The 22,747-nt window shown below is 39.7% G+C and overlaps 1 protein-coding gene across 1 annotated transcript; it reads left to right on the plus strand.

Annotated features, from left to right (window-relative positions):
• Positions 1 to 14,202: 14,202 nt before the first annotated feature.
• On the plus strand, positions 14,203 to 15,687 carry LOC121978647 (probable polygalacturonase). Its single transcript, XM_042530963.1, has 5 exons — positions 14,203 to 14,372; positions 14,464 to 14,584; positions 14,671 to 14,845; positions 14,926 to 14,996; positions 15,080 to 15,687. Exons 1-5 carry the CDS (start codon positions 14,271 to 14,273, stop codon positions 15,685 to 15,687), a joined length of 1,077 nt encoding a protein of 358 aa, XP_042386897.1. The 5' UTR covers positions 14,203 to 14,270.
• The last annotated feature ends 7,060 nt before the right edge of the window (positions 15,688 to 22,747 follow it).

Below are 22,747 nucleotides of genomic sequence, written 5' to 3' on the forward strand. Positions count from 1 at the left end.
GCTGCTTTAACTCTTACGCTTTTTACGATTCTGATAATCGAACGAAATAGCCGCGAGCGCTATTCACCCCCCTCTAGCGCGTTTCGAACCAACAAGTAGGAGTGTTACTATCTTATATCTTTGTACCTGTACGGTCCACTTCTTTCCGAGGTTCTCGGAAAGAAGGGTTTTAGTGCTTTGCCCATCGGTGCGGTCAAGGACGGCGGGCCTTCGAGTAGGAGTCGAGCTAGGCTCCGAACGAAGTAAACAATTTGTCTCCCTTTTACTTTCCGCTGTGCACGACTTTGATTTAAAAGATAAAGAAAAGTTTTAAAAAGATGCAATATTCCCCCCCCCCCCCCCCTCTATCACACTATTCGATCTATCACCAACTTGGTAGTTCTTGTACTCTTCTTATTTGTGCCAATCGGAATTAAATTCAATTCCACAAAGCTTGGCACATTTCACTCTTCCAAAGAGTAAACAAGTAATCTATTTCATTTTCAAAGGTTAATAAAAACCCTTGAAAATGTTCTTCAAGTGTCAACTTCATCAAGGTTGGATTAACTATCCTTCCAATTTGAGTTGACACTCTCTAACCCATCTAAGGGGTAGAGAAAATATTCTTAGGAACCCAAAACCTATTGGTGCTCCTTGGATGTTCTAGGTACTCACTAGGGATAACTTCCCTAGATATCTTCCTAATGACCTTGTTAGGCTTCTTAGAAGCCTTGGTCACCTTCTTTAGGTCAACTCTAGGGATAGCTTCCCTTGTGACCTTCTTAGTGACTTTGTTAGATTTCTTAGAAGTCTTAGTCACTTTTGTCGTTGCAAAGATACTTCTAGGGATAACTTCCCTAGTATCCTTGACTTGACCGCTAGACCTAGGGTTGGTTTCATAGTTATATGGAACCCTATGATAAGAAGGCACATCCTTCTTGGTTTTAAGTTTGTATCCCAAACCCCTATGGCCATTGGATGACTTATGTGCTCCTAGACCTATTTTTTGTTCTTTTTGACCTTTTAGGATATTTTTCATCCTTTTTAGGTCTTTTCAATTTTATCAAGCCTTGACCTCAAGACTTGATTTTCTTCCCATAAATCTCTAGACTTTGGATTTTTCATTAAATCCTTGAGCATTTTTATTTTTAAGCTTATACCTAAGGTTCTTAGCGTTATTGCCTAAGTTTTTATCTATCTTCCTAACCTTAGGTGTGGTAGTTTTAGCATGAAAAGCTACATGTTTTTCCTTAAGGCTATCATGCTTTCTATTTTCATGGTAAATAACATTAAAATGAAATAAATTAGAGCTAGCATGCTTTTTACCATTATTTAAAGGGGTAGGCTCAATAAATGATACCTTGGATTTTACCTTGGAAGCTCCCCCTTACTTGTGCTTCCTTCTTTAGCTTTGACCGCTTCCTTCCCCTTTGGACATTTGCTCCGATAATGTCCCTTTTGATTACACAAGAAGCACATAATGTGCTCCTTTCTCTTCTTAGTTGTGGGGGTGGTCTCCTTAAGCTTCTCCTTGCCCTTTAGTGCCACTTGGCCATTCTTCTTGATCAATTTAGGACACTTACTCTTGTAGTACCCATGTTCCCTACACTCAAAACATATAATATGATTTTTATTTTTAATTGAAATATTTTTACCTTCGCATGTAGGGATGATACTTGATCCTCCATTTGATGTCTCTTGATTTTTGGAGGATGCATCATCTTCTTCTCCGTTTGACCCGGATGTAGAAGCTTCTCCTTCTTCTTGATGCGCTCACTTGGCTACCAGGATTCATAAACTCTAGTACTTAGCCTGGAGGTCTAGAGTTCGAATCCTGGGGAAGGCAAAAATCCACTAGCCAGGGGTGGGAAGACCTAGTGAGTAACGACACGGCCGAGGGTCGTCGGTCGACGACATTAGAGGTCGCCAAATGGGCCGACGACATAAGGGGCCGCCAGTGGGCCGCCGCAAGGGCCGCCCAAGAGGCCAAAAGGGTCGGGTCGTTACAGTGTCCTAGTTATCTAGATTGATGATGCCCCCTTGAGGAGCTTATAAGGATTGTCATGTAAACCCTATAGGTGGACTTAGACCGACATGACAATAAAGTTGAGTGGTACTACTCTTGGAGCTAGATGTTAATTAAGTGAGTGTCAATAACTCATTTAATTAATGGATATTAGATATCTTAAATACAGGGAGATTAACGCATTCATGATAAAAAGGAGCCCATAATATATTTTGGAATTGGTGCGGTAATTCAATAATAACTTTTTAGTGGTATGAGTTATTATTGATGAACTTGAGTTGGGTGTTTAGGGCAAACACGAGAAGCTCAATCTCATCGAGAGACCAAAGCTAATTCCTCCTCTAGGTTTCTATTGTAGCCTCTTATATAAAGTCTTATATCCACCCAAAGCCCAGCTTCTTAGCCTAAGCTAGGGCCGACCAAGCTTTACTTGGTGTCATATTTCCTTCGCGGGGTTGCGAACTGAAATGTTCTCGGGGCAAGGAAGGGTAATGGAAAACCATTGTTCCTGGGGAAGGCGAACTCATTCTCATCCTGACAAATCATGTTCATTGTAAAATAAGAATCGATGTCGATCTTGTCATTACCATGAATAACCTCTAACCCATAAAGCTCACAACCCAGATTGAATACTATTTGGGTGATCAATCCACCAAACACTATCATCCCCGAAGATGCACAAGTTATACAGTGAAGGATTAGTTAGTTAGTTTAGATGTACAAGAATAATCACAGTGAAGGAAATATGCATTGATACGGTGATAAAAATGACTCAAAAAATAGTCAAAGTAGGAGGATCAATTAACAGAGATTAAAGTCAAGTGGTAAAAGTTATATAGCCGGACAGACATGGAACTTTCAACCAAGTTATATTGGTCGAGCAGGCCTCGCACCACCGGTCAAACGGGAAGGGCCAACTAGACATCCTGATCGGCCGCCCTTCACAACTTGCAGGTGAGCTTTGAAGATAAATACTAATCTACCTGGCCCACCGCCCTATCCGATCAAACCTAAGGGACGATCGGACGTATTGCGCCTCCTTGGCAAAATGAAGGGTTGAGTGAAAAACGAGTGGTTGACAACATTCGATAAGGATGAGCTGGCGATCTCCCGGCAGAGTGGCGGCCGGTCGGCCTACAACGGGACCCAGATACTGTTGGTGTAGGGTGCACCAAAATCGAACCTGAGTTTTGATGTTGTCAAAGGTTCAAGTTAAGTCTTATTGTGATCTGATAAATTAACTAAATGTGAAGACTGTTTACTCAACTAGGCAAGCCCTAGTTGCGGCTAGACAAGAAAGTCTTAGCATATCATGGAAGCCAAGTAGGAAGTCCAAGTGGGTCGAGGACCTAACACCTAGTAGTTAGAGTTGATAGTGTTGGTTGCTACTCAGAAATCCTAATGGTTCCACTGTACAAAAATTTTATACAAAGGTCTGAACCTTTTCCTAGCTACCATGTGTTCTTTTAAATTAAACTTGGATCGCCTACGGAACTTAACACGTTTGATCCAAAGTTTAATCTATTTGTTCTTTTAGGTTTAGACTTGGATCTCCTACGGAACTTAACACGTTCGATCCAAATCACCTAGGTTATTAATTCCATTAAATATTAATTTCCAAAATTGGCTTCCAGGACTGCATGGCGAGGCACATGGCCTTCTTGGATATGGGAACAACCACCACCGCCTAGACAAAGCCTTTTAAGGAAAGCTAATATTTAATTTCCTTAAATAACTTTAGGTCAACCGAAAAGAACAATCAAATCACAAGGAAAAGAAAAACAAAGAACACAACATCGAAAATAAATTTGAAATACTAGAATCGCATGTCTCTTGTATTTGGTATTTTTTTTTACATGAAGATGAAACTAGTATGATGCGGAAATAAAATACTAGTATATCTTTTCTTTTGCAAGCAAAAACCTCTAGGTCTTCTACCGTATTCCTCTTCTAATTCTGGTTCACCATACTGAAAGGATGCACACCACTAATGGTAGATGGAAAGTCCATAGAGCTAGAAGAATGGACTCCTCCAGTGATCAAGAAGGTTCAAATGAACTACAAAGCCATAAACACCATCTAGTGCGGATTAACTATGGACAAACTAAACAGAGTCAGATCCTATAAGAATGCAAAAGAGCTTTGGGATCTTCTGGTAAAATTATATAAAGGAACATACGACTTCAAGGTAACAAAGAGAGATCTCCTACTGAATAATTTATTTAATATCAAAATGCTTCTTGGAGAAACTGCCACCCAATTGTACGCATGACTCAAAGACATTCTCAACGGCCTCCACCTAATTGGACATTACCTGGAAAATCATGGCACGATAAGGTATGCCTTGAACGCCTTCCCTCGAAGCACATTGTGGGTATCAATAGTAGAAGCTTATAAAGTTTCTAGTGATCTTTCAATTCTTAAGTTAGATGAACTCTTTTGTGAATTAAAATTGCATTAACAATCTAACTTGAGTCAAGTCGTGAAAGGAATTACTTTGTATGTAGAAACAAGCAAGGAGACAAAATCCAGAACTAAAAGTGAACCTGAAAGTGAGTCAAACTCAAATTCAACAAACGAAAAAGAACTGGTGAACATGGTTCAAAGAATGTTTACTAAAAGGAAGTTTAAAAGAAGCACGAAGAAAGTACCAATCAACCAGAACCAAAACAAATTAAAGTAACATGCTATGGATGCAACAAGAAGTGTCACTACGAATACGAGTGCCCAAATCAAAATAATTAACCTTAAATAAAGTTGAACAATTTAAAACAATTAACTCTAAATAATAAATAAATTATAAAATCTTAAATTAACTTAACTTAATTTTTTATTTAATTTTACTTAATCCCTAAGTTAATCTAAAGCTGATCATAAATTATCTCACATAAATCAAAGGTTAACCATGGTTGATAACCTATAAATGGTGAGATGATATAGGAAATTTTCAAACTTTAGTCTAACTCCATTTAAAAATATATATATATCGGTCGACGAACCCCATGTTCTATCAGCAGCTGCTATCTTGTGATACTCAGCTAAGTACAAAGGTAGGGCATTTCTATAAAAACTATTTCATAGATGTTTATTTTTTTAAATATTTTAAAAATTTATGCATTTCATACCTGCTTGGACTTATAGGAAAATATAAATTTAAGGGGAGCATAAACATCATTTTTGAATTCAATTGAAGACTAAGTCTCTTTTCCTTAGAAAATTTTAAAACTTCATATTTTCTTTACTTATTGGTTCAAAATTTATCCTCTTTAACAATCTTTCAAAACTTCTGTTTCAAAATTATCTTTACAAAATATATTCAAATTCTACACTTATGTATTTTTTTTTTGGAAAACTTCATATTTTCTCAAAAATTGCTCAAATTCTACATTTTCAACAAAGCTTCTTCTTAAAATTTTCAAAATTTGTTTTCTAAAAACTAATTTTATAACTTGGTTAACGATTCTTATTTTCAAAAATTCTTAGGTTTCTTCAAAATATCTTTCAAGCTATTTTTAAAAATTATAATGATAATTTATCCTTAGAAAAATCTTCAAATGTCTGCTTTTCAAAACTTATTATTTCAAAACTTATTCATTAGAAATTTTAAGAAAAATTTTCAAACTAAACCTTTTGGCATAATTTTCTTTGAGATTTTCAAATCATATGCTTAAAAATTTTTGGTTTCAAAATTTTTCCAAGTAATTTTTCTAACTTCAAAACTTAAATCTTGGAATGCTTCAAACTTGTTGGTTGTATTTTTTTCTATTTTTGATGTGTGTCAAAGGGGGAGAGATAGTCAATTCAGGGGGACTTATTAAACTCTAACTCAGGGGGAGGGTTAAACCCTTGTTTATTTATCTTTGCATATTTTAAATTTAACTATGAATCTTGGTTTTCAAATATTAAAAAGGGGAGATTGTTGGTGCAGGGTACATCAAAATCAAATCTGAGTTTTGATGATGTTAAACGTTCAAGTTAAATATTGTTGTGATATGATAAATTAACTAAGTGTGCAAGTTATTTACTCAATCAAGAAAACCCTAATCATAGCTAGGTGAGAAAGACTTAGCAGATCATGGAAACCAAGCAGGAAGTCCAAGTGGGTCGATCAAGGACCTGACACCTGGCAGTTGGAATCAAAAGGTCTGGAGGACCTGATATCAAGAGGAAGTTATGGTGAGCCAATCTAATGCTAAGTTGAAGTCCAAACAGGTCTGAAGGACCCGATATTTAGCAGGTAGATTGAGGTAAGCAACTGGAGTGGAGCGATTGGGAGGTTGTGCTCCAGGAAGAAACAAATCCTAGGTCATTGATCTAACTAAAGAAACCGGTAGGTTTTCAAGTTGAGATCAAGATAGATCTTATTGTCTTTTCCTATTCATGCATTACTACTGTGCTAACTTTGTGTTACAGGGATATTGAATACTATTATGCAAAGTAACTCTATTTTATAGAATCCAGGTGGATCGGTCGACCGAACAGGAGGATCGGTCGACCGAACAGGAGGAACGGTCAACCGAACCAAGTTGACATGGCACAGAGTGATCGAGCAGAGAACATTTGGTATTCAAGGGGATCGATCGACCAAGCCCAAGGATCAGTCAACCTAACCCATTTTGGTAGACAACCTAGAAGATCAAAATCTCAGCAAACTTGGAATTCAAGCAGATTTGTCAACCAAACATTTAATAGCATTGATGTCAAAGCATATTTGGATCGCAACAAAGAAGGCAATTTGAGGGATCGGTCGACCGAACAAGGTGATCGGTCGATCGAATAATTAATGCTCTTAATTACACAAAGATCATATCTCATCACAGAAGAAAAGTGTAGTATTCAATCGACCGATAGAAGATTCAATCGACCAAACAAATCAATTGACTGATGGATTTTTCAGTCGACCGATCAACACTTATAAAAGCAAGCCTCAAGCACTGAGCCGAAGTAACTTTTCTGCATTCCACTGTTCTACTGCATTGTTGCTTGTGGTACTTCTGATCTTCAACTTAGCAAGCAAGGTACATCACTAAGAAGCTCCGACAATCTTCGTTGTTGTATTGTCGGTATTTTTTATTTAGCTTTCATTGTTTTATATTAACTTCTCTCTACGCATTACCTCTTTTCTAAAGTTTTTGGAAGGAGGAATTTTAGTGAATTGCCTAATGGTGTGATCAAGGATAGCTTCTTGGAGTAGGAGTCGTCATAGGCTCCGAACCAAGTAACTGAACGAGTCTACCTATTTTTTTCATTCCGTTACTACTTTGATATTTTGAATTGATCCATCATTTCCTATCGATCCTTCATATACCTATCATATCGTACTCTTTTGGAAGTTTGTGCCAAAAAGGATAAAGAATATCCCATTGACAAATCATCCTTTGGAAGCTTCCAGCCTATCAAATCACATAGATTATTCTAAGGAAGGGTGTCAGGAGCACTTTATGGCATGTCCTTTCTTAGAAGAGCTTTGGAAAATGTGCTAATGCTTTGAGATGTGTGTATAATGCAACAGTCACACTATAAAAGGGATTTCCATCTATAGGTGAAGGTATGAAATGCTTCTTATTTGTACACGCTCTTTGCTACAGTTTACGTCCACTATTTTCTCTTGAATCGATCACTGACTTGAGCGTCGAATGACCAATATCGGGGACCCCTTCCTTGGCCCGACACTAATGCTCCTTGTGTTATAGGACAGTGCAGAGTCTTTATCTCATCAATAGCAGAGTCATGTCCCTAGCTCACCGCTTTCACTGATTTCAGACAAGATCATATTTGGTGTCGTCTGTGAAAATCTCACCTGTATCTGAGATGTGAAGATGGAGGATGTTGGACGACTCACCATGATGAGATTAATTGCAAAAGAGTTAGAGATACTAATAAACACTCAAGCGACAAAGATGGTATAACAACAATAGGAAATAGTAGCCGAGTACCGAACGCTGAATGACCCGACTGCATCCGCTAGGACCAACATGTTGAACATGGGACTCGAGTGGAGGGTCCTGTCGGGCATTAGCTGAAACACTAGCAAATGAGCATTTTCCATAAAGCACCCATCCCATCGACCAGCTTGCCACCAGTGCTCAATGCGTCGATCCCATACCATAGAGAATTATTCAGAATGCCTTCAGAAGAGAATGGTTGATCGGACAAGACACAAGGATCATCCTCCAAGATCATGTTCACCTGGGATGTTCGTAAGGGCAAAGCACTCTGAATCGACGATTCTCCCAAGCGGGTGAACATGCAATTTTCTCAATAAATCTTATATGACCAGCTGCTAGCTTATTTTTGACCTTTGTTAATCAGAAAATATGGAGGATCAAATGATCCCGAGGACCATCTACTCAAGTTTGACAATGTCACCACACTCCACCAGTATACTGATGGAGTCAAATGCCCAGTATTTCTAATTACCCTGTCTAGTTCGGTGTAGAGATGGTTCAAATGACTGCCGATGGGATCCATCCACAACTTCAAGGATTTTCAGGCGACCTTCCTCCAACACTTCGCCAATAGTCATAGTTATCAGAAAACGACTATAAATTTTTTTCTCACTTAAGCAAGGAGCCAAGGAGACACTATGGGCCTTCAGCAAAAGATCCAACCAAGTGGTCATGGACGTTCCATCGCCCACTCAGGAAATTTTGATAAGTGTCTTTTCACAAGAACTTATGGATAATGCTTTCTTTCGATCCCTCATTAGGAAGTCTCTAAGGGATTTCAATCATCTGCTCAAATGGGCTACAAAATACATCAACGTTGAGGAAGCCTAGCCAGCTTGAAAGAAAGAAGTGATCCCTAAGTCGGCTGCTGTTCATGAGCTTCGATCGGCCAATAGTAATGTACCCCCAAAAGGGCCCCGAGCGGGCCCTCAATAGCAACATCAAGAGTCTCGACTGCATGTAGTCAAGCATGTGGAAACTAATCGAATAAGATTTCCTGAGCCCCAATAATGAACCCCGATGTTCTTCTCTTACCATTGATCAGTGACTCACAACATGAAGGATTGTTACTACTTTAGTTCGAGACCTCGCCAACTGGCCTCTCAAGGATACTGGAGAGAATCTCCCTCTCTAACCCGCCAACATCATCGCCAACCGGGAGCGCCTCAAGGTCAAGGCAATGTGCCGACCGAGTAGAACTAGCAATAACCCCAGCAGAGCAACAATCAAAGGCTCACTAGGGTATCGGCCGAGCAGCCAGCACACCAGTCAGACCAGGAGGAAGAAAATCGTAGTAATATCCCCTAGGGCGACATTAGCATGATAGCAGGTGGCCTGACGGACAACGACTCCAACCGCACCCGAAAGTCACGCACACAGAGATTGGAGATCCATGCGGTTGGGTGCAACATAGAGAAGGCACAAGGACGGGAAATTAGTTTCAGTCTTCGAGATTTGTGTTGGTGCAATATCCCTTAGGTCAAGGTTGACATGGTTGACTAAGCTTGAGAAGGCTCAAGCTTGAGTCTTGATGTTTGGATTTCGATGTTTGGCAATACATGGAGACTGACAATGCAATCGTTCATTTGGGGAGATTGTTGGTACAATTCTCCTCTGGTCAAGGTTGATCGGTTAAATGTGAAGAAGAGTCAGGTAGGTCAAGACTGACCTGATACTTGATTGGGAAGTCCTAGTGAGTGAAGTCAGGCAGTGTGAAAATCCTAGTGAGTGAAGCTAGGTGAAAGTCCTGATGAGTGAAGCCAGGTAGATGGGAAGACCTAGTGAGTGAAGCTAGGCAGAGGAGAAGTCCTGGTGAGTGAAGCCAGGCACATGGAAATCCAGATGGATCAAGGTTGACCAGACACCTAGTATTGAAAAGTCTAAGTAGGTCAAAGGATTGACCGGATACTTGGCATGAGGAGAAAAATCCAAGTGGGTCAAAGGGATTGACCGGACACTTGGTGAGGAAGTCCTAATAGGTCGAGGGTGATCGTTGTTGGTGCAGAAAGCATCAATGATCGAACCTATGTTTTGATTATGTCAAAGGGTTCAAAGTTAAGGTGTTTTGTTATCTGATATCCTGAATGAGCATTGCAGGAAAGTCCTAAGTTTACTTAGGCAAAAGTCCAAGCTGTGGTTAGGCAAAGGGAAACCCTAGGGGGTGGTAACCCTAGGTCATAGGGGACAGTAACCCTATGCGGAAAGCCTTGGCGGGTCGGAGCTTCGGGCAAAAATCCTAGGGGGTGGCAACCCTAGGTTAAAATCCTGGTGTCGCAAACCGAGTAGAAGTTTGGATGGGTCGAGGACCGGACGCCCAACATGAAGATCGGAAGCATCGGATGTTAAGCAAAAGTCCAGTCGGTCTGGAAGACCGAACTGGCAAAAGGTAACTCTCCTGAGTGGAGTAGGTAAGGACACATTCCCCGGTAGAGAGAACAGTAGGCGTCGGGTCGACCTAGGGTTTTCGGTAGGAAATCCGAAGTCAGACCCGAACAGTCTAGAGACTGTCAATATCTTATTTATAACTATCATGTGCTAACTTTGTTTTACAGGGTATGTGTTTGGGACTAACATATTTTACAGGAACAAAGAAGCAACCTTAAGCGTCGGATGAACAGTGCCCGAGGCGCCTCCATGGAGCTTGGCGGCGCCTCAGGTGCAAGGTTGAAAGTAGCTGCGCAGTAGGTTGGAGGCGCCTCAGACGGAGCTTGAGACACCTTGGACCAGGGCTTGGAGGCGCCTTGAAGTGGCCATGGAGGCACCTCAAGCAGGATAAGAGAAGAAGCTTTCAGCGCTGATCCACGTGGCTGACTTGGCCTGTTGGAAGCGCCTTGGATGGTGTTGGAGGCGCCTCCAACACTGCATAAAAGATGCTCTTGAGCAGCAAGTTAAACATTCGATTCCAAAGCAACCTTTCTACATCCTACTGCTCAAGAGACGCCCAGAAGTGTTGTAGCAACACCCCGACGACACGGAGCATTAATTTTGCTAATCTTGTTGTCGGTATAATTTATTTTGAGTACACTTAATTGTAAATTCTTTATTGTTCCAAACTTTTGATATTATAGTTGTTGCCCATCGGAAGTGATCAACAATCGCAGGCCTTGGAGTAGGAGTCGCCATAGACTCCGAACAAAGTAACCACCTTGTGTTAGCATTCGTTCTTTTCTTTTTCGCTGTGTTTTAATACTCGATGCATTTTTAAATCGAACGAAATAGCCACGAACGCTATTCACCCCCCCCCCCTCTAGCGCTTCTCGATCCAACAACTGGATGCTAGGCATGATGTCCCAACAGGTCATGGTTGAACGAATGTTGGATTTTGGGGGCTTGGGACTTGATTAGAGGAAATCAGATTTGGATCAATCGATCAACCAATCGATTGAATTATGTCCAATCGATCGGTTGATCGATTGGACTGTGGCCATGACAAAAACTCCTCCCAATCGATCAGTAGATCGATTGGGGGAGTGACATCGTTGCACAGAAGCCCTCCCAATCGATCACCCGATCGATTGGGAGCCTCCAATCGATCAGGTGATCAATTGGAAGGCTGGAAAATCGTGAGAAGCTTTGAATCGATCGGGTAATCGATTCAGGAGATTTCCAGAGAGCACAGAGGTGCTCTAAATAGATCAACCGATCGCCAAAGCCTCCCCAATCGATTGAGAGTCATTTACTCGATTGGGATTCGACCGTTGGCGCTGGATAAAACCGTTGCAAGCGTCTTCTTCAGCACTTCTTTGCCCGATTCTTCTCCGAGCTCTCACCGCCAGTTCTTGAAGGTTCTTGGAGACAAGTGCTGGTGCACATCCAAGTCAAGAGGCGATCTACAACAAGAAGAATAAGCTAGGGTTAGGGTAAATCTTCTAAGATTTCAATTGTATTTGTTTCCCTTTCTTTCTTCTTGTATTGAGAGTGTTGTAAGGCTTCTCCACCTTCGGTAGTTACCGTAAAAGAGTGATTTCATTAGTGGAGAGTGTGTCGCGTGTGGATCCTTGGATTAGTCACGTCTTCTTGAGGTGGATACCAAGTAAATCCTTGTGTTAGCGTTGTATTTTTATTTCTTGTACATTCTGCTGCATATCATCATCAAGAAGCAAGTTACGACGAGCGCGATGAGCTATTCACCCCCCCCCCTTCTAGGTACAAATCGACTCTAACAAGTGATATCAGAGCGAGGTCGCTTTTCACCGGAATCATCGCCGGAAGGGGCAACAAGGCTAGAGGGTGAAGAAGTTGGAGCAAAATTCTTCAAGTCAAAGATTTCATCAAGCTTAACTTCAAATGGAATTCGGAGATGGATTCGGATTCGACACGAGGGTGCCTCCACCATTTGTATCCACAAGCTTCGATCTTTGGAAATCAAGGATCGAAAATTTTCTTATGATGGAGATAAAGCAATGGTTTGCTCTAATGGAAGGTTTTGAAGCTCCAACAAATTCAAAGGGTAAAATTCTCAAGAAGAGCAAATGGAGCCAAGAGCAAATTCAAAGGAGCGAGGCAAATGACAAAGTGACCAAACTATTGGTCAATTTGTTGTCAAACAATATTTTGACTCAAGTTGGAGAATTCAAGGATGCGAAGGAACTTTGGAGCAAATTGCCAATAGCTCCTCATGCAACACCAATCTATCTAGTGGATTACTTAAAATTTTGTTTAGATATTTTAGTCTAGCACATTTTGATCCGTTATTGACATTACTTTCTTTTATCATTTTAAGAGAATTTACTATCATGTGTTATATTCACCTTTTATCCATTATTTAACTAGTTTTTTTTTAATTTATCGATTATTATTTTGTAGAAATATTTGATAAATCGATAAAAATGATTAAATATTTTTTTAATTTAACAGCTAAATATATTTTAATCAGTAATTGAATTGAAAATACCTACAAAATATATATTGGTAGTAAATTTTTTAAAAGAATTACCATCCAAAAATATATTTGGTCGGAAAAAAATAACTGTCATTTGTTTTAAAAAACTAATGGCCGAATATATATTTGCCCGTTATTTTTTAAGTAATTACCGCTCATTTGTTTTGCTAGTATTTTTTTTTTTAATTTATCGGCCAAAATAATGGTCGAGGAATATATTTGTTGTCCAAGGATTACAGGTCAAACATTGATGGAATTTTTTTTAGCCAATCACACATTTTATCGACCAAAAAAAGGTATTATCGATTATTTCTATTGGTTGGTAATCCTACTTTATCCCGAAAAAAAAAATTTTTTTTTACCTTCATCAAGTGTCACGTGTTCAAAGGAAAACATGTAGGGGATCCAATCCAACATCCACTACTCCTTCGTCCACTTAAAAGGTGCCACATACTTATAAGGAGTAGCTTTAAAGTAGTTCAGGTTTTTTATATTTCATCTGATTGTAGTAAAAAAGATGATTACAATCACCTAGATGTTCCTCATAATTCGTCTTAAGATTTTACAGATTATGTAAAATAAATAAATCATAAAATCAATTTATAACTACTGTCAAGTTAACTAGGATCTTAGACTTAGACAAACCTTCACTATATTAATTAAGTGTTTAATTTTATTAGATAAAATTGGAATAGAATTTATATATATATAGTCAGACTTAAACCTTCAGGATATTAGTTTTATTTAAAATTTTAAAAAAAAATCTTTGATATTATATTAAATTAGTCATCTATTTGTTTTTCCTTTTATATTATTCTATATTATATTAGACATCCAGTATTTTATCCTGAGATAATACAATAACATTTCAGAAAAGATTACATTTATGAAAAAAATTTAAGTCGGAATGTAGTTGCCTAAATTTCTAAAAGTGTAAATTATTTACACATATATAGTGGAATTAAACGAGTTTTTGTTAATTTCATGTCAATTATAGGAAAACTAAAATAATCACCTTCTATTTGTAGTCAATTTTCATCCTTAAAAGTGTTACGATTCGCCCTAATTTCTTCACCCTCTCCCTCTCCCTCTCTATCTCTATCTCCTATCTCTCTTTTTTTCGCCATGGAGTTGAAAAGAGTTCATGTAATTATATTATTTAATTAATTTCACCTCTTTTTCTATTATTTATTTTGATCGACTCGCTCCTATCATGGCGCAGGCGCAAGGGAAGTTGTTCTTGTGGGCGGCGGCGCTTACGCTGTCGATCGCAGCGTCTACGGCGGCCGGCGACGAAGCATGGTGGCACCCCAACCGCAAGCACGTGGCGAAGCTGACGGACTTCGGCGGCGTCGGCGACGGCGTGACATCGAACACCGCAGCCTTCGCGGCGGCAGTGGCCAACCTCAGCCAGGTGGCGGGCGACGGCGGAGCGATGCTGGTTGTCCCGGCGGGGAGGTGGCTCACCGGACCCTTCAACCTCACCAGCACCTTCACTCTCTTCCTCGAGCGCGACGCCGTCATCCTCGCCACTCAGGTAACTAATCCAACATCGATACATATATATACATCAGTATTTGAATATTTATCTCAGAATCTTTAATTTCTAATAAATAAAATTACTGCAGAATTTGGACGAGTGGACTACCATTGCACCACTGCCTTCTTATGGCAGAGGAAGAGATTTACCAGGACCAAGATATACCAACTTCATCATGGGATATAATCTCACTGATGTCGTCATTACAGGTATATATATTAATCTAATCTAATTAAAATAGTACTCTTCAGTCGAGATTTAATTAAAAACTTCGCCTGTTTTAATTTGAGTTTAGGGAACAATGGAAGCATCAACGGACAAGGCCAAGTATGGTGGGATAAGTTCCGCGGGGAAGAGCTCAATTACACGAGAGGTTACCTGGTCGAGTTCATGTTCTGCAGCTACGTCGTCGTCTCCAATGTCGTTTTGATCGACTCTCCCTCGTGGAATCTTCATCCTGTTTATTGCAAGTAAGTAATTGACTTTGATCTGTCTGTTAGAATTCGTCTCTGCTCTCGTTGTTGATTCTACGAGCTTTGATTCTCCGCAGCCATGTCGCCGTTGCAGGCGTCACAATTCTTGCACCAATCAGATCTCCCAACACCGATGGAATCGATCCAGGTATTTAATTAAATTAGTTATTTATTTATTTATTGAATCGATTGATTGATTGATAAAGTAATTAATTAGTTGTTATTGCGCAGATTCCAGCGAATACGTTTGGATCGTGAACTCGAACGTCGTCTCCGGCGACGACTGCATCGCCATCAAGAGCGGGTGGGACCAGTACGGCATCGCATTCAACAAGCCGAGCCAGCATATCTACATTTCCAACTTCTCCTGCGTCTCCCCTACCAGCGCCACCATCGCGCTCGGCAGCGAGATGTCCGGCGGGATCTCCGACGTCCACGCGACCAACATCGTCGCCGTCGACACCGAGTCGGCCTTGCGGCTCAAGACGGGGATCGGGAGGGGCGGCTTCATGAGGGACGTGATTGTGGATGGGATGAGGCTGACCAACATGAAGTACTTGCTGTGGATGACGGCCAACTACGGGCAGCACCCCGACGATAAGTTCGACCCGAACGCCATTCCGGTAGTGAAAACGATCCGCTTCAGTAATGTCGTGGCGACGAACGTGTCGATCGCCGGAAAGCTGGAGGGGCTGCCGCAGTCGCCGTTCACGAACCTCTTTGTGTCCGACGTGACGGCGGAGATATTCGTGAATAAGAAGCCGGTTTGGAATTGCACGTTCGTGGAGGGGAGATCGTATAATGTGACGCCCACGCCATGCGCCGAGTTGCAACATTAGTCAGAAATGCTTGCGTCTTAATTAATCAAAATAAGGCTGTCAAAGAGATGAGCATGATTGTTCAAATTCACAATTGTCTCTGACCCACTTATTTAAGAAATATAAAAATTTGAGATTTAATCTGAATAAATTGAGCAACTTTAAAGTTACGAAATTCTCAAGTACCTAATTTTTAAATCTCTGACCCACTTATTTTTCATTTTATCCTCTCCCGCCAATCATTTAATATGATATTTCATTTTAACTCTCCCGCCAATCATGTTATATTTCAAAAATTTAAAACTATAATGTTGATTTACATTATTTGTAAAATACGAAACCGATGCAGAAATCTGAAAATTAGATCTGTCTTTTAAGAATTTCACAATTTTAAACGCCCTCTGGACAATTGCCGTTAAAACTTTTATGCAATCAAACACATTAACAATTGATAGAAATGGTGTCCAGCATTCAAAGAGTTTTTTTTTTGTTAGTCAGTTAGTTAGTTAGTTTAGATGTATAAGAATAATCACAGTAAAGGAAATATACACGGTGATAAAAATAGCTCTCAAAAAATGAGTGAAAGTAGGAGGATCAATTAACACAGAGATTAAAGTCAAACGGTAAAAATCATATAGTCGGATAGATATAGAACTGTCGATTAGATTATAATATATGGTTGAGCGGGTCTCGCGCAGTCGGTCAAACTGGAAGGGCCGACCGGACATCTCGATCGGCATGCCCTTCGCAACTTGCAAGTGAGGTTTGAAGCTAAATACTAATATACCCGGCGCACCGCCCTATCCGATCAAATCTAAAGGTCAATCGGACATATTACGCCTCCTTGGCAAAATGAAGGATCAAGTGAAAAATAGGGATGGCAATGGGTCGGGTTCGGGTCGGATTCTATATCCTCCGTACCCATACCCATCGGGTATAGGATATCCAATGAGTATACTCATACCCATTAAAGGACCGGATATATTCTATACGTGTAATTTTTCTTCTTTCTATCGAGCTATTATCATTCAACAAAAACATATTAAAATTAACATCTTATTAAAAAATATATATATAATTAAAAAAATAGATTAAACATCTATATAGGCCTACTAATATCGACAAAAAATAGTAAGTTGATTTTAGAAAAAGAAAATTTTCTTTAATATATGTATATATATTATTTAATCAGGTATTCGGGTCGGGTATCGGGTATTGATAGTCCCTCCATACCCTCCTCCATTCGGGTCGGATGTCGGATCCTCCATCGGGTTCGGGTGAAATTGTCATCCCTAGTGAAAAATGAGTGGTTGACAACATTCTATAAAGATGAGCTGGCGATCTCCTGACAGAGTGGTAGCCGGTCGGCCTACAGCGAGACCCAGATATTGTTAGTGTAGGGTGCACCAAAATCGAACCTGAGTTTTGATGTTGTTAAAGGTTCAAGTTAAGTCTTGTTATGATATGATAAATTAACAAAATGTGCAGACTGTTTACTCAACTAGGCAAGCCCTAGTTGCGGCTAGATAGAAAAGTCTTAGCATATCATGAAAGTCAAGTAGGATATCCAGGTGGGTCGAGGACCTAACACCTAACAGTTGTAGTTGATAGATATGGAGGACCTGATATTGATAGGAAATCCTGGTGAGCCAATCCGATACTAAGCTGAAGTCCAAATAGGTCTAAAGGACTCAATGTTTGGCAAATAGGTTAAGGTAAGAAACTAGAGCAGAGCGACGGGGAGGTCGAGTTCCGAGAAGGAACAAATCCTAGATCACTTATCTAACTGAAGAAATCGACAGATTTCCAAATTGAGATCAAGACGGATCTTACGGTCTTTTCCTATTCATGCATTACTACTGTGTTAACTTTATGTTGTAGGGATATTGTATACTACTGTGCATACTAACTCTATTTTGTAGAATTCAGATGGATCGGTTGATCGAATAGGAGAATCAATCCACTGAATCAAGCTGACATGGCACAAAGTGATCTAGCAGAGAACATTTGGTATGCAAGGGGATCGGTCGACCGAACCCAAGGATCAGTAGACCGGACCCATTTTGGTAAACAACTTAGAAGATTGAAATCTCGGCAAACTTGGAATTCAAGCAGATCGATCTACCGAACATTTAATAGCATTGATGTCGAAGCACATTCAAATCGCAGCCAAGAAGGCAGTTTAAGGGATCGGTCGATCGAACAATTAATGCTCTTAATTACGCGAAGATAAGATCTTATCACAGAAGGAAAGCGCAGTATTCAATCGACTGATAGAGAGTTCAGTGGATCGAACGAATCAGAAGGGTTTTTTAGTCGACCAATCAACACGTATAAAAGCAAGCCTCAAGTACTGAGCCGAAGTAACTTTTCTGCATTTCACTGTTCTACTGCATTACTGCTCGTGCTACTTATGATCTTCCACTCAACGTGCAAACTACATCACTAAGAAGCTCTGACAATCTTCATTGTTGTATTGTCCGTATTTTTATTTAGCTTGCATTCTTTTGTATTAACTTCTCTGTATGTATTACCTATTTTCCAAAGTTTTTGGAAAGAGGAATTTTAGTGAATTAGCCAATGGTATGATCAAGAATCACGGGTCCTGGAGTAGGAGTCATTATAGGCTACGAACCAAGTAACCGAACAAGTCTACCTGTTTTTATTTTCATTCCGCTACTACTTTGATATTTCAAATTGAAAAGAAAAGTTTTGAAACGAATGATATTTACACCCACCCCCTTCTATCATTTCCTATCGATCTTTCAATTGGTATCAGAGTAAGGAAACTCTGAAGTAACTTAACAGTTTTTCGAGCAAATTTTAAAAACTTTTTCTCTTCTTTAAAAGTGTTTTCCTTTAATCATAAGTAATATTCTTTTATATTTTATGCTGCACTGTTAATCCTAAGACGAAAGTCTTGGAAATTTTCTAATTCTTTTTTTGCAAGAATGTCGAACTCATATGAAGAGGGATAAACATGGTCATCCCCCACTATTTAAGGAAGACAACTTTAGCTAATGGAAGAATAGAATGGAGTGCTACCTCAAGTCTGACATCGAATTCTGGTTCACCAACATGAAAGGATACACACCACCAATGGTAGATGGAAAGTCCATAGAGCCAGACGAATGGACTCCGATCCCCAAATGATCAAGAAGGTTCAAATGAACTACAAAGTCATAAACACCATCTAGTGCGGCTTAACTATGGAAAAACTAAACAGAGTCAGACCCTATAAGAATGTAAAAGAGTTTTGGAATCTTCTGGCAAAATTATATGAAGGAACGAACGACTTCAAGGTAACAAAGAGAGATCTCCTATTGAATAATTTATTTAATATCAAAATGCTTCTCGGAGAAACTGCCACCCAACTGTATGCATGACTCAAAGACATTCTCAACGGTCTCCACCTAATTGGACATCACCTGGAAAATCGTGACACGATAAGGTATGCCTTGAACGCCTTCTCTCGAAATGCATTGTGGATATCAATAGTAGAAGCTTATAAAGTTTCTAAGGATCTTTCAATTCTTAAATTAGATGAACTCTTTTGTGAATTAAAATTGCATGAACAATAACTTGAGTCAAATCATGAAAGGAATTACTTTGTATGTAGGAACAAGCAAGGATACAAAATCCAGAACTAAAAGTGAACCTGAAAGTGAGTCAAACTCAAACTCAACAAACGAAAAAGAACTGGTGAACATGGTCCGAAGAATGTTTACTAAAAGGAAGTTCAAAAGAAGCACGAAGAAAGTACCAATCAATCAGAACCAAAACAAATCAAAGTAACATGCTATGGATGCAACAAGAAGGGTCACTATGAATACGAGTGCCTAAATCGAAAGGAGGAGAAGCCAAAATTCACAAGAAGAAAGAAAGCTCTCCAAGCGACTTGGGACGAATCATCTTCCAAGAAATTCGGCACGGAAGAACCGAAGAACATGAGTCATGTTGCTTTTAGGCAAGAAATGAAGAATCAGAATCTGAGGAAGAGTACGAGTCTGAATCCAACGTTGAGTCTGAGAGAAGCCATGGATCCATATCCGTTTCCAAAGGTCATTGTTGGTGCAGGAAGCATCAGATGATCGAACCTGAGTTTTGATAATGACAAAGGGTTCAAAGTTAAGGTTATTTGTGGTCTAATGAGTTTGAATGAGATTACAGAAAAGTCCTAAGTATACTTAGGCAAAAGTCCTACCTACAGTTAGGCAGGTGAAAAATTCTAGAGGGCGGTAACCCTAGGTCCAAGGGATGGTAACCTGTTACGCTTCCGCAAGTGCACGGATACGTCGTCAGTAATAAAAGATTATTAATCCCACAAGGACTGGTTATAAGTACTAGTGATTGTTCACGTAGAATTAGCTAAACTACCGATGGTTGTAAGTGAACTATTTCTTGAGAAGAAAAGAATTTGGGAAGTAGATGTGAGAACTGGCAAGAAAAATAGAGTTTTACTTGGTTTGGGAAGAGCTCTAGGAGTTCAGTTTCGTTGTGGTGGTAACTAATGCATCATGTTCTATCCTTTCCTCATTGTCAATCAACATGTACTCGTCGAAAGTTATAGCTACTACCCCTAAGCACTAAACAGAGAGGATCCCTGTAAAATCCTGTTACGGTTAACTCCTGTCACTAGGGCACCTCGGTAGATCACAAGAATGCAAACCTGGTCGGTATCATTAAGGATAAAGATAGGGGTTTGGTTTGGCTTCTTACATCCTTGTGGAGGAATTACCTCTCCTTTCGAGGGAGTATCCTAGATATTCGTGAACGGGTTGCCCCTGTCACTAGGGCCCCTCGGGTATACGATCTAAGATCCTCTCTTTACGAAATTAACAATCCCAACACAATCAATTAATACGACATGGCAAACAAGTCTCATGCATATCAAATTGAAATAAGACAAGCGAAATCATTCAAAGAGTGAAAGCATAAGCATGAATGTTACATCATAACCTATCCACAACTACTCCCTGATCCTAGAACAAAGAATCTACTCCATAGACGTAGGAGAAAAATCCAGAGACATAGTATAATTAAACATTCAATCCACAGACAAGAAGAGAGAGGGACGTCGTGGAACGACACCAAGGTGTATTTCCCTTTTTTCCGGCTCCCCCCCCAGGGGAAGGGTTAAGAGCCCTTTTATAGGCTAGGGAATAGGTGCCGCACGGCCTGTGCCACGACCCGTGCTATATCCGCACGGCCAACTCCTCTCCTTCTTCGGGTAGAGTGGCACGACCGTGCGAGATCATCACGGCCATGTCATCCTTTGTCTCTGGTCGTGAGGCACGACCATGCAAGGTTGCACGACCGTGTACTGCTCTCTCTCGGGAATGGCCACAGGGCCGTGCAGGGTTGCACGGTCGATGCCAAGTTTACTGCTTTTGCTCCGATGCATCGACAATCGTCGTTTTCACTCCAAGAGTTATCCCTATCAACACAAAACCAAATAAAGAGCAGATATCTGACAAAAGAGTAATTAATATTGAATAAACAATAGGAGAGATGATCGTACGAAGAATATATACAAATAAAGTAAGTGAATGTCATGCATAAATGATCATAATATCTACGCACTTGAGGTCAAATCACTTTATTCTGATGACAGAGTGGTTGTCAAGAAAAATAGGGTGGTTACCTGTTCTGGTGTGTTGGTTGATAATTTGTATACTCTTAATCCAATAACTCCCACGATGCAATATATGAAAATTAATAACACATCTTCTAATTCTAATAAGAGAAAGAAGCCTTCAAAAATGAACCAAACATATCTTTGACATCTAAGGTTAGGTCATATTAACTTGAGTATGATTCAAAGGTTAATAGCCGATGAACCTTTAGGTTCATTGGTAGTGGAAAACTTTCCAACTTGCGAATCTTGCTTAGAAGGAAAAATTACCAAAGCGTTCAAAATACAGCACATGAAGAAATGTACATGTAATCTAGATCGAACAAAATATAAAATAAACTAATACAGCACCAGCTGTATTAATAATTACAATTATGCACACACAAAATACCCTCGACATGCCCGAGGGTTCAAATCACATACAAACACAATAGGCCATAATAGTTGGAACTAGGATGCTTGCAACCACAGAGTTAATCTATTTTGCATACCCTACTATTATCCTGCCTAAATTATATATGAACAGTGCATAATTTAACCAAAAATCAATCACACAGAACCAGAAAACTCACTCTGATACCACTTGAAGGGCGCTGGAATTCCATGCCGAAAAAGTAGAAAACCTTTCTTAGAGTTTTGCATGCTAAAACGAGCTAGGATAGTATCGATGTATGAAGCTTGGGATAAGCACAACATCCTTTTCTTGCGATCCCTTATTACTTTGATCCCAAGAATATGTCCACATTCTCTCAAGTCCTTCATATCAAACTGATTGGACAACTATATCCTTACGTTTGACAACACTTTGACATTGTTGTCAATGAGCAAAATGTCATCTACGTATAGTACAAGAAATACCACCACGTTTCCATCACTGTTCTTGTATACACAAGACTCATCCGGATACTGAATGAATCTATAAGACTGGATCACTTCATCAAACCAGATGTTCCAAGATCTCGAAGTTTGCTTCAGTCCATAAATGGACCGATTGAGCTTACATACAAGATACTCTTTGCCCTTCACAATGAATCCCTCTTGTTGCTTCATATGGATATTTTTTTCAATACTTCTGTTAAGGAAAACTGTCTTGACATCCATTTGCCAAACTTCATAATCCATATGAGCAACAATGACTATCGACAAAAAGGTTTCCTCATAATCGATTCCCTTTTTCTGAGTATACCCCTTCGCAACAAGTCTTGCTTTAAAGGTTTCCACCTTCCTATCTGCCCCTCTTTTCCTTTTGTAGATCCATTTACATCCAATGACTTTTATACCATTTAGTGGTTCTACAAGCTCCCAGACTTGATTAGAATACATAGATTATATTTCAGAGTTCATTGCACTTTGTCAAGATGCTGCATCTTTATCTTGGAGTGCTTCATCATATGTCCAGGGATTAGGTTCATGTTCACCAGGGATCAAGTTTGAAGACTCTCCCAA

The sequence above is a fragment of the Zingiber officinale genome, chromosome 4B (assembly GCF_018446385.1).
Source record: "Zingiber officinale cultivar Zhangliang chromosome 4B, Zo_v1.1, whole genome shotgun sequence".
In the NCBI taxonomy this organism is placed as follows: Eukaryota; Viridiplantae; Streptophyta; class Magnoliopsida; order Zingiberales; family Zingiberaceae; genus Zingiber; species Zingiber officinale.

What these genes read in the sequence shown, in the direction of transcription:
- LOC121978647 (XM_042530963.1), top strand. Translation starts at nt 14,271, where the DNA reads ATGCTGGTTGTCCCGGCGGGGAGGTGGCTCACCGGACCCTTCAACCTC. An exon ending in CTTCATCCTGTTTATTGCAA is followed by an intron (nt 14,846 to 14,925) that starts GTAAGTAATTGA and finishes GATTCTCCGCAG; the next exon opens with CCATGTCGCCGTTGCAGGCG. An exon ending in CACCGATGGAATCGATCCAG is followed by an intron (nt 14,997 to 15,079) that starts GTATTTAATTAA and finishes GTTATTGCGCAG; the next exon opens with ATTCCAGCGAATACGTTTGG.